The sequence below is a fragment of the Talaromyces stipitatus genome, genomic scaffold (assembly GCF_000003125.1).
Source record: "Talaromyces stipitatus ATCC 10500 scf_1105507295589 genomic scaffold, whole genome shotgun sequence".
NCBI classification, from domain to species: Eukaryota; Fungi; Ascomycota; class Eurotiomycetes; order Eurotiales; family Trichocomaceae; genus Talaromyces; species Talaromyces stipitatus.
The window spans coordinates 162,279-174,767 of NW_002990123.1; the positions used below are offsets into that span (position 1 = coordinate 162,279).

Consider the following 12,489-nt stretch of genomic DNA (forward strand, 5'->3'; position numbering starts at 1 on the left):
TATCCGCTGTGCAGATGACAGGCCAAGATGCTCATGCCGAAACGCATACGCTCATAGTTCATACGGGGATTGAATCCAGACCAGGCTATGATGAACGACATACTCGATTCTGAATGTTGCATAAGGCACAACTCCTGCACGGGTCTCGTTAGTTGAGGGAGACTCTCGAGAAGTCGATAATCATCAGGGCCAAGAGAAATATGAACACGTCTACGCCGTATGAAACTAGGAACAGGAACGGCAGGCTTCACATCCGATTCGACGGAGTTTGAATATGTTCTTGATTATTTGCAAATCTATACCCCACTTGACAAGTCAGCAAAGTTGAGCATTTCTCAACGATACTTTCCCACTTTCATCTATCTTAAAATTGTCTAAACCCTTATTCCAAGATACCTTCTTCAAGGCATCTCAGCCATGGCTGAACCATTAAGCATCATTGCACGCGTTGTTTCTGTCGCGGAACTTGCAAACCCCAGCAGTAAACTCTATCAAACCATTTCCGCTTGCGAAAAAGGAAGTGAGACCAGAGGTGTGAGGATTATTTGTCATTGTACTATGATGGCTACCTGCACTGCATGTAATGCCGGGTATATTAGATACAGGGTCGGTTATAAACCACTAGATCAAGCACGTTAGCCGGAAGTAGCTCGCGGAGGGCCAAGTTGTATTCCAACAGGTAGATTCTCTAACAACTGTCAGGTTGCTGGGTTAACTTCAGGCCAATCCTGAATAGTAGTTACAAGGATGGGAAAAAGAAGTGACTAGCAAGATTGTATGTGTTGAGTTCTCTGTCTCTCCCTATTCATCAGGTTTCAAAACAGGGTTTTTATAAACATCTTTGGCGGGGTGATTTGTGAGCTATCATAAGGGGTGAACATTGGGCTGAAATCTAGGTGCCCAGATTTATGTCCTAAGGTGCCTTTTAGACCTGTAAGATCGAACGTCGGATCTCTCTGCCTCGTTTGAAATCCGGACTATCTGACAATAACCAGCTAACGTAATCAACAAGGGAACCGGCACTTTTTCCCAAACGCGTACACAATATTGACCTCGATCTCGATTTCTAACCCACATACAAATTATATACAAAAAATTAATTACTAGTACGATTAGGACATCCGGTTATTTATGTCCTTCAATGCCACAGCCACTGCAGCGAAATTGACGTCGTACAGGTGGATGGGAGACTGGGAGCTCAGGCTCGGCCGGAGCAGTAGTAACAGCTTGAGATGCTTCAATCTGACCTTGTACGAGTGCTTGAGCTTCCTCTCTGGTAATTCCCTGCTCATGAGATATTTGCTGCTTAGACCTTTGACGTTTTTGCTTCTCCTTCTCATGTGCAGCCCGTAGATCATGGAGTTCCTTCTGTGCAATTGCAAGCTTATTAATACTCATCTCATAAGCCTTTGACGCCCGTTTAAACACTCATCAATGGCCTCAGATGAACTTCTTGTATCCGGCTTATTCGCTTCTTAATTGTAGTCATTTGGCGCTTGAATTGACATGGATTCTGAGGTGTCTGTAAGCAAGATGACTGTGTATCACTTGATCGACTTGGAGGAGGTGTTGGAGTCTTCAATCGAACAGTAAGCTGTTGATAAACTCGATCTGGATTGAATGGTACTACTCCAGTTGCTGCGAAGCTATTCCGAATAGTTTGAGCTTTGTATGTCATTGTACGGGCTGTTGGAAATGCAGTGAGAAAGCTGATTTTATCAATGTGACTGAATCCAAGCCTCATTCGCTGTTCAACAAGCCGTCTATAATGTTGCTTTAAAACAGCAATACAGCCAACATCAAGAGACTGTAAAAGATGTAAGGAATAAGAAGGCATATAGACTGAAAAAAATATTATTCGTAGCACATGTACAGTTAAATTGAGGAGTTAAATGACTTCTATGGCCGTCGAGAATCAACATTCGATATTTTCCCATCGTACGACCATTAGTAAGAGGAATAAAATGGGTTTCAAGCCATTTTAATCCAATCTTATCCGTTGTCCATCCATTATCACTTGTATTGATTCTTCAGTCATCTGGAAGATCCTCAAACCAGCCTAATCGAGTATACTTCTTTGCCTTGAAGATAACGTATGAAGGCCCATCCAGTTGAATTGACTGCTTCGATTGCAGTCACCCATTCTCGGTCACCAGGCTGTAATAGATTTGGGCGATTGTATTGATCGCTTCCAGTAATAACCTCGGTAGTTATGCAAAGTCCCTAGCAAAACTAGTCTCATCAAAATTGTAGATGTCTTCTAATAAGATCTCGTACTCTGATTTAATCTCTCGTACATGATCAAAATACTCTTAGATTATCTTCAGATCTTTGCATTTGGCACGCTCGTAGTTATATTTCCGTGAGAAATGTGATTTAATCTCTGGGCGATGTTGAATGAGATTATATACCCATTTCTCTCCAACCTGTTGATTTCCGCGTTGTGAAAGAAGATAATTAGCCATCTCTCGTACAAGAGAGTGTCGAGGAGGTAATCCACGTTTATCTAGATCCAAGGTCCATTTAACAAGCGATTCCTCTTCAGATTGAGTCAATTTATGACCGTTGGCGCGTGTTGCACGTTGATACTGTACTCCTTTTAGTCGGTCTCGGAGAGTTGTACGAGGGATTGCATAAATCCTTGTAGCTTCACGAATATTGGAAATTCTTCTATTTTTTAAATCAAAAATGGCTAATTGGATCTTTCCCTCTATCTGAGCTGATTTCAAGGGATCCCTCTTGCGTGTTGGTGCCATAACGTCGCGTTGAAGGTAGAAGATCGATACAGAACGCGTTTTCGGGGAGAGGTGGGCGGATTGCTTACGCTTACCGATTACGTTAAACGTAATCGGTAAGCGAGTTGGCCATGTAAGCGAGCTGGCCACCCGTGTTTTCCATACAAACGATCATTGTTCATGACCTCTATATCTCAACAAAGTCATATAAATTCACTAATTTAAGTATTTACAGAGCTGAATATTCATGATAAGTAATTGAACAGTAGGTTTTAAAAATATATAAACAAGTAGAGACCGAGTAACTCCAAAGAAAATATATTTTACAATAATTACAGTCGACATTTGGTAATTTTCACGAATATCTATCAGAATAAGTTCAGACTTAGAATTCTCAATATACTCTATATTCTCATCGTTATGAGTTAATTTGATACATACTATACATATAAATTTGTTGAGATATAGAGATCATGAACAATGACCGTTTGTATGGAACAGGCTTGTCATCGATAAGTTGCCTATCGATAATTATTGACGATAATTGTTATCGACGATAACGATTATCGATCGATTAATCATCGATAATCGGCAGAATCCTCACCGCCCACTCACCAACTATCGATAATTATGAAAAGCTTCATGTTAATACTGCTCTTTCTAATTCCCCATGAATTGTAATCATCGTACTCAAAAATGGATTCCGATACCAATTCATCCAGTCTTTTGTATGTCCCTACAGTTAATTCTGTTAAAACTGAGTCCAATACCGCCAACTCAAATAGGGGGAAAACTTTAACAGGCTCGATGACATGGGCCCATACTCGACCAGCACGAGATAATGAAGTGCAATTTCATAAAAAATCTGCCATAAAATACTGCATCCACTGTACAGATTCACCATACAGCACTTCAGTTACTACAAACATGCGGAATCATCTGAAATCAAGGCATCAAATCTCCGTCGAATCTGCTCCAAGTACACTACAACAGACTATAGTCCACCAGCTTCAGCAGCTTTACATCAAAGCACAGTCATTTGGTCAAACCCAAAATATTGATACAAAAGTTTTTCAGAGGATTCTGAGCCAGGATGTTATTGATGAAGCGTTGGTCTCATTAATCGTTACACAAAATATTCCATTCTCCCTTGTTGAATAGCCTAAATTTCATGCTCTTTGCCGAGTGCTAAATCCAGAATCAGAGAGCTATATTATCACAGCATATACCTCAGTTCCTAAAAGGATCGAACAATCCTGGCAAGCTCAAAAGGATATCGTACAGAAAAAGCTCCAATCCGCATCATTAAGCATCCATCTTTCACTTGACATCTGGACCTCACCAAATCGGATCCTCTTTCTCGGAATCTGTGCTCACTTTGTTGAGCAGACTCAAGAAAAGCTTTGCAAAGGCCTCCTTGCTCTTCGAACTGTAGGAAACCATAGTGGAGATGAGCAGTTCGCTACTCTTCTTCCTGTTCTGAAAGACTATGGTACCCAACAAAAGATTGGGTCAATTATTTGTGATAATCACACTACAAATGATAAGCTTTGTCGAGTATTAGGAAATTATCTTCAGGAAGAAGAAGGAATTACGTGGAACTCTACATATCGTCGCATCTTCTGTATTGGCCATGTTATTAACTTGGCTATGCAAGCGTTTCTATTTCAAAATATGCTAGAGATGAAGCAACTAAGTTCATGGGATGAAATAGAAACTACAGAAGATGAGGGACAGGAAGAAGACAAGTTACAGAGACAGGCCACTATTCATAAAATAGGCCCGCTGGGAAAACTCCATAACATAGTGACGCACGTTCGTGGTTCAGCTGACCGAACTAAAGAGTTCAAAGATCTTGCAGGGAGGTTGATTCCACTCGATAACCGCACCAAGTGGAATAGCTGGTACTATATGCTTCACGTGGCGCTCCAGTTTGATGGTGCCATTAACACTTATACTAAACGGCACTTTGCTGTGCTTAAAACAGAGTATCTGTCCCCATTAGACTGGGAGATGCTCCACAGAACTAGCAAATTTCTTAGTCTCTTTGATCGAGCAACCCTGAAGACCCAAGGAGATCAAGCGACAATTGACAATGTGCTTTTTGTGATGGATATTATTATCAAACACTTTGAGAAAGCTCTTGTAAGTGTGAATTACTATCCAGCAGTATATGATAAATTATTCTAAATTATGGCAGATTGAATTTGCGTCAGATAGGGAATTCTGTTCCTAGATTCAGAATGGGTGGGATATCTTTAATAAATACTACAGCAATTCAGGTGAATCTCCCCTCTATGCTGCAGCGCTCATTCTCCATCCTGCTCGTCGAATAAAGTATAATAAAGTGAACTGGAGAAAGAGCTGGCAAAAGCCTGCATTACAGAAGGTGAAGAAGCTTTGGGAGGAGTATCGGCAAAGACTCCTAATTATATGGTCATACAATCATATGAGCGGAATACTCAAGACCTTAATGATTTTGACCTAATTACTCAAGATTTGGGCAAGTTTGCTCGACCAGCAAGTCAGGATAAATATGAAGATTACAATTCTGAGTCTCCATACAAGGTCCGCATGAGTGCTCTGACATGGTGGTGTCAGGATCAACAGCAAAAACGTTGGCCAAGATTGTCATACATGGCGATTGACATTCTATCGATTCCTGCGATGAGCGATGAACCAGAACGAGCTTTCTCCGGCGCTCGTCGTACAATCTCTTGGGAAAGGGTTCAACTATCAGCTGAAAACATCGAGAGGATAGAGTGCTTAAAAACTGGTAAAAGAGTGGGATTGCAGAGGAGAAATACTAGTTAAATCCTTAGATTGTATTGAATCGAAGCCCGGACCGTAATGCCAAGAAATCATCGATGAATCATCGATAATTTATCGTTATCACTCATCGATAACGATTATTTATCGGCACCTTATCGATTAATCGATGACAAGCCTGGTATGGAAAACACGGGTGGCCAGCTCGCTTACATGGCCAACTCGCTTACCGATTACGTTAACTAACGTAATCGGACACCGAGCGGGCCAGTTCCCTCCGAAAAACGCACTCTATACGAATTTCAAGCTTGAATTTCTAACCCACATACAAAATATATACAATTTTCTAAGTAGTAGTACGATTTGAGCATCGATTGATTCTATGCCCGACAATCCCACATCCACTGCATTTCGGTGGCGCTCGTAGGCGTGGTTGAGAGGCCTGAGGTTCGGATTCGACTGGTGCAGCCGGAAGAGGTTGAGAGGCCTCACCTCGACTAGTTATTAGTTCCTGGGCTTCCTGCGCTGTAAGAGATCCTTGATGAGATATTTATGCTCTAGATCGTTTACGTTTTTGCTTCTCCTTCTCATTTGCAGCCCGTAAATCATGCACCTCTTTCTGTATAATCAGAAGCTCATTCCTGCTCATTTCGTATGCTTTGGACAGCCGGTTTATCGCTTGATCAACCACCTCAAATGGACCTGTTGTAGGCTCATTTATTCGCTTCTTTATTATTGCCGTCTGACGATTGAATTGACGTGGATTTTGAGGTGTTTGCTGGCAAGAAGATTGTGAATTACTTGATCGACTGGGAGGTGGTGTTGGAGTGCGAAGTTGAACTGTAAGCTTTTGATAAACACGATCTGGATTAAATGGCACCAATCCAGTTGCCTTGAAGCCATTCTGAATATTTTCAGCTTTATACGCCATTGTACGAGCCTCTGGAAAAGCCGTTAGGAAGTCATATTTATCAATATGATTGAATCCAAGCCGTACACGTTGCTCAACAAGGCGTCCATATTGTCGTTTGAGAACAGCAAAACAACTCACATCAAGAGGCTGTAAGAGATGCGAGGAATGAGGTGGCATACACACTGGTATTGTGGTTGGCTTATAAAGCCAATAAAACAATGTACGTACGTCCGTACACGCGCTTCAGGTGGTACTCCAAGTACTATGGTCAAATGTATTCAATCGTCTGTTCTCTTCTCTTAATGAGGCCCCGACGCGGTCTATATAGTCCTTGCTTGACGAGGTCACGTGTACCTTCACGTGACCTCTCCTTGGTTCGCGTCGGTGCCAGGAATCTCGATTGCACCTATAAACCAACAGGTATAATATTATTTTCAGTGCATATTTGATCAAATTGAGGTGTTAAATGGCTTCCATGGCCATCAAGAATAAGCATCCGATATCTCCCCTTCGTACGGCTTGTCGTATGAGGAATAAAGTGTTTTTGAAGCCATCGTATTCCAATCTCATCTGTTGTCCAGCCATTTTTACTAATATCAATTCTCCAATCTTGTGGAAGAGTCTCAAACCAGCCTTGTTGATAAAAGGATGTTGCTTTGAAGATAACGTATGAGGGCAAAGCCCATCCAGTGGAATTAACTGCTTCAATTGCTGTAACCCACTCGCGATTGCCAGGTTGTAGTAAATAAGGTCTTCCATATCGATCGCTGCCCGTAATAACCTTTGCAGAAGCACAGAGGCCCATAGCGAAGCCAGTCTCATCAAAATTATATATATCTTCAGATAAGATTCCATATTCTTGTATAACGTCTCGTACGCGGTCAAAATGCTCTTGGATTATCTTAACATCCTCACATTTTGCTCTCTCGTAGTTATATCTTCGTGAAAACCGTAGTTTGACTTCCGGATGTCTGTCAACAAATCGATAGACCCATCTTTCACTGACATGTTTATTGCCATGCTGGGAAAGAAACAGATCCGCCATATCTTGTACGAGAGATGGCCGGGGAGGTAATCCACGTTTATCAAGGTCAAGAATCCATTTAGAAGAGATTCCTCCTCATATTCAGTCAATATATGACTATTGGCGCGCTTTTCACCTCGATATTGGATACCGGCAAGTCGGCGTTGGAGAGTTGTACGTGAAACATTATAGATCCTTTAGTACATCGGGAATTTGGGGATCAAGCAGTCAAAAATATGCTGATTCCACGTTTTATTGACGATTACAATTATTATATGGGAGGGTTGGATATAGCCAATCAGCACCGAGCTGAGTATGAGACTCATACAAAGACCTTTCGCTCATGGTGGCCTTTATGGAGCTGGTGTTTAGATGCTGGTGTTATCAACGCCTGGAAACTACATTTTTTACGTTGTAAAGAGTTGGGAATAGCTTCATATTCTCAGGTGAAATTCCGAAGGCGGCTTTGCAAACAGCTGTTATCCTTTAAACCTTTAGACCCCTACGTACGGGATATCAGATGAACTCAAGGAAGCGCAAGACGGAGGACCTACAACTACCGGAACTACGATTGAATAATTCCTTACCACATATCTGCGTACGAAGTTATTTGAACGTTCAAAAACGCTGTATTTGGTGTCAATATAAGAATCCCAAACGCCAAAAAGGGGGAGGGATAGGGTTCACGAAGTTTATTTGTCAAGCCTGCGACCTGCCACTTTGTCGACCGGGATCCGGAAAATCGTGCTTCCAGGACTTCCATACACGTTAACTCTATATTTGATACTCTTTAGGATATGTAAATAGCTTCAAATCTATATTTTATATTCAATATTGAGGTTTTTGGTGTTTGATCTTTTCTTCTCGTAATTTGTATGAGACCACAATCACCGAAGTAAATTGGCAACCAGGGCGGTGATGTCAGTTCAGCCAATTAGATATATTGGATCCCTTAGCGTACACTAGCGCTACACTAGCCCCCAGACCAGGGGATACAGGACCCTAGACCTAATCAGTATCTTCATCCAATCTATGGTCTGAGCGCGGTGTAGTATCTACATATCACTTGTCGGGATTACGGTCAGATCAGTTCCAACAGACCATCATTCATTCTATATTGTGACTAATTATTTCCATTTATCATTTTTCCTCTTCAAACTGAACAAAATACGATGTTTAACGTATCAAATCAGCCAGTGGTAGCTGAGATTGACGAGCTAAGGAAACAAGACTAACGAATGCAAACATATCAAACAAATAACAAATAACCAATTCGCTTCAAAACCACATATCCTCATATCTTACCACCCACACATCTTCGCACTCTCATAACATACAAACTGTACGGTTTTCTCACATTCCGACAATCCCATAGAACCCACGAATCTCATCCTTCGCAAATCCGACCCTTATGTTCCCTACGTAGCATTCCCGTTGGCTGGCTCCGAATCCCTCGATCCAAGGCTCGTGTTCGTGTCAATATTGGTCATTACTGACAACGAGGCTGACCTGGAGCGCACGTCATCTTCGTGTGCATTCGTACGTGTTCCCACGTCAGTGTCCTTGTCATTTACAAGCCCTGATTGAGCCGCTGTTTCTGCGCTTGAGTACGTGCCCATTGCTTCCGGATCCGCCCCACGGAATTGATCTAACACTCGCGTATCAATGATAAACTGTGCGATTGGGACCGCAGCCGTCTTTTCGCTGAGCAAGTTTTGCAAATCAATCGTACGGCGGAATCCTTTGATTCGCGTCTACATAAGCGCACGTTTATCTGTGTACAGTGGGCATTCCATGAGGATATGCTTCACGGATTGGCCAGGTAGCCCGCACGCGCAGTACGGGTGTTCTCGCTTGTTGATTCTCCAGAGATAGTGGGCCAGGCCTATTCGCTTTGTATGGAGCTGAATCAGGATCGACGACGTTTTCCGAAGAAACATCCAATACTGAAGTGTGCGTTTAGAAGGTTTGTTAATCAGCTTTTTAGTAGCTTGCTAGCCTTTTGCTGATCCCACGACCTCTCCCATGCGTCCTTGGTTGATTGACGGATTCTGCGCTTCGCAGCCGCCGCGAGCAGAATCCAATGCTGGCTGATATGTCCAGGTACGATTTGACGCCGAGCCCCCATTAGAGCTGCACGTTTGGCAGCTCTATCTGCAGCTTCATTCCCAGGAACTCCCTCGTGGTCTGGAAGCCACCGTAGCATCACGTCAATGTTTTCTTCCATGCATTCTCTTAGCAATCGTATACAGTCGCGAAGGTACGCTTGACCTGACACCATGCGTGGATTCTGGCGCGCTTTAAGCACGACCTGGCTATCTGAGAAGATAACTGGCGGTTTGGTTCCTACGTTCTGCTCCGCAAGCTGGAGCACTGTTTCTAGGGCAAATTTGACACCGCAGGTCTCTGCTGCATACACAGTTGATGTGCTTTCCGTGCCAATACACTCCGTTCTTTACTTTCCAAACGTGGGGATAACCATACAGGCTCCAATACAGCCTTGATAGCCGCTGCCGTCTGAATAGATTGCTATGTACTCGTTCTTGTGGATAATATTGTTGTGGACTGATACTGCCTGCCCTCGCTCATCGATTATAATTCTTGGAGGCTCACGCCAAGACTCCTGGACGTACGCATATCGGCTCTCCCAGACGTATCCTGCCGGAGTTCCTGGGGGTCCTAATAAGCATCCGCCCTTCTTCCAAGCATGAGCCTCCATTGGAGTGCAACTACCGAGCTTGAGTTCATCGTCCGTACGTTTATTGATCATGCCGTTCGGAATAGCAAAGTTTGGGCCTGTGCTGATCCTGATAGCCGTAGCTTTAGTATGCTGATCTAGTTGGTATCGAGTTGGCAGCAGATACGACGGAGATACTATCGATTATGTTTATAGCGGCCATAAACGGTTTATCCAATATATGGAAACCTACTATACGTTCAAACAAGCAATTCTATATAGAGATGTTGGCCATATCCGCCGGCTTTACCCTCGCTTCGCACTTCTTTTCTTTGGTGGAAACAAGGTCAAATATGGCATTTTGTCATTATATATGACCTGGCTTACCGGGCCAATGCTGTTAAAATATCGCGGGATCTACCACGAAGAAAAGAGGGACATTTGAACAAACCTGGAGACAAGTCATTCCCCTATTTTCGGCTAATCAGAGGCCTCCGAACACTATGCCTCACTTTTCGTGAAACGTCATATAGGATATATCATATTGTAGATCATTGGAGAACGTACCCGGGAATTGAGCTCATTCCTCGTGCCAAAGCACATATAAGAAAGCCATTTTTGTGGTATGGAAGGCAGAAGAACACAGGTAACTCAATACATACAATCTTGCTAGTCATTTTATTCTTTTCCCGTCCTTGTAAGCTACTATTCAGAATTGGCCTGAAGTTAACTCAGCAATCCGACAAATGCTGCATCACCTGAACTTCTAGATGCAATTCTTGCCAACAGTCTGGTGAACATCCGGGGTGCTAACGATAGTTGGTATGAGATTGACCAATTGAATGAGTTTCTAAACCTAGAGATGAAGCGGATTATGACTAGTCGCGGACCTCAACGCAGAGTCTTGAGGATTTGTTCCAGAGAACCGCATTGAGCTGCAGAACCAAATCGGTTATCTCTCGAGTCGATTTGTTAGTTCCAAGCACACACCTAAACAAACCATACTGGAGATCTACCGACTGGCCACAAGATCGCAAGAACTTGGATCACTGCAGCACATGAACAGCGGTAGGGATGCAGATTTTATCCCTAAAGATCTAATCGCAGCTGCTGTTGGGACCCCGCACTTGAAGAACCAATTGCTACCATAGATGACTTCACTACTGATCCGGACGCGATTGGCATTGACAATGACGATAGGATATAGGATAGTTTAAATATAGATAAGATACGCAATGGTTCTTATGTATTACTCTTGAACCTTTCGATTGAAAAGGCTGTGCAGGGTCTTTGAAAGTCGTGGTTGCACGGGTTCGTATATTCCCGGAGAGTTCCTGGAGAGATTGTCTTCGTTTAACGCTTGTTGGCAACGGCATTGGTGTGGATAGTGTTGGTGGATCAATATCCATCTGTGTGGCTTGAGATGATGCTGAAAACTCTGGCAATGGTGTATAAAGTGATTGAGATGGTGTATCATAAAGGGTTAATTAATTGGGAATCGTTTTGACTCGGCGTTGAAGGTGGCAGTATTGTCGATTGAGTTGCTGCCTGCATTGGTGCGGATTGATTAGATGATTGATGCTTTTGATGACTCTGTGTAATAGTGACATATAACTGCTCTCCGTGGCTATCCTAATAATACCATGATTCCACAGTGCCTTTCAGTTGGTCTCAAGTGAAATGTGAGTGTAGTGAGTCGAGCAATTGGCTCATATAATGACTCAGGAAGTGCAGTAGGCACATATATAAAGTCTTCAAGAAGATTTTTTGCTTGTATGGTAGCCCAGTCCTTAGTATCAGCCATAATAGCTTTCTGTACCTTGGTCAGGCGAGATCCACGTTCTTTATATGTGTAGTATTTGGTACTCTCGATATAATTATCGAGGCGAGAGGCAGTATTGCAATGACTACAGCACCGCTGAGGGTTCACGGCGGACCAATGCTCGGATGGTTCCTCAAAATGCTTCATAAGAACGTGTCGCATACACAGTAGGTGGTTGCAAAAACTATACCGGAGTTGAGGTAATTTAGCTTGACGCTCTGGCTCTTCAGTATCAGACTTGGAAATTGGCTGATCTTCCTCCGGTTCCTTTTCTATATCTTCTTCAGGCTCTTCGCCAAGTTGAGATGATCCAATAGCCACCTCTGTACGTTTGGAAGCATCATCTCGGTTACCAATTGTCCATGCATCAACTAAAAGTATAATTTTACCCTCATGATGATCTCAAAACGCGCGTCCACCGTGCTGAAGTTCAGAGATGCTGGCAGAAGATTCCTTGGAAGGCCATAAAACACAGACCGTCGTATATCAGGCAAATTAACACCAATGTCAAGGGCCTCTGTTGCAAATACAATCCTGATGGTTGATTCG

General features: G+C 42.9%; 1 protein-coding gene across 1 annotated transcript, besides 8 other annotated features; it reads left to right on the forward strand.

Annotated features, from left to right (window-relative positions):
• Positions 1-1,459: 1,459 nt before the first annotated feature.
• Positions 1,460-1,843: a mobile genetic element.
• A 4-nt stretch (positions 1,844-1,847) lies between these two features.
• Positions 1,848-2,711: a mobile genetic element.
• A 780-nt stretch (positions 2,712-3,491) lies between these two features.
• Positions 3,492-4,874: a mobile genetic element.
• TSTA_008550 (uncharacterized protein) lies at positions 3,663-5,549 on the forward strand (the record flags this gene model as incomplete). The annotated part of the gene is made up of 5 exons (XM_002488695.1): positions 3,663-3,714; positions 3,736-3,844; positions 3,980-4,880; positions 4,972-4,982; positions 5,084-5,549. The coding sequence occupies 5 exons, from the start codon at positions 3,663-3,665 to the stop codon at positions 5,547-5,549; spliced, it is 1,539 nt and encodes a 512-aa protein (XP_002488740.1).
• Positions 5,202-5,507: a mobile genetic element.
• Positions 5,550-5,934: 385 nt separating the features above from the next.
• Positions 5,935-6,609: a mobile genetic element.
• A 217-nt stretch (positions 6,610-6,826) lies between these two features.
• Positions 6,827-7,522: a mobile genetic element.
• Positions 7,477-7,638: a mobile genetic element.
• Positions 7,639-9,446: 1,808 nt separating this feature from the next.
• Positions 9,447-9,983: a mobile genetic element.
• Between the last annotated feature and the right edge of the window lie 2,506 nt (positions 9,984-12,489).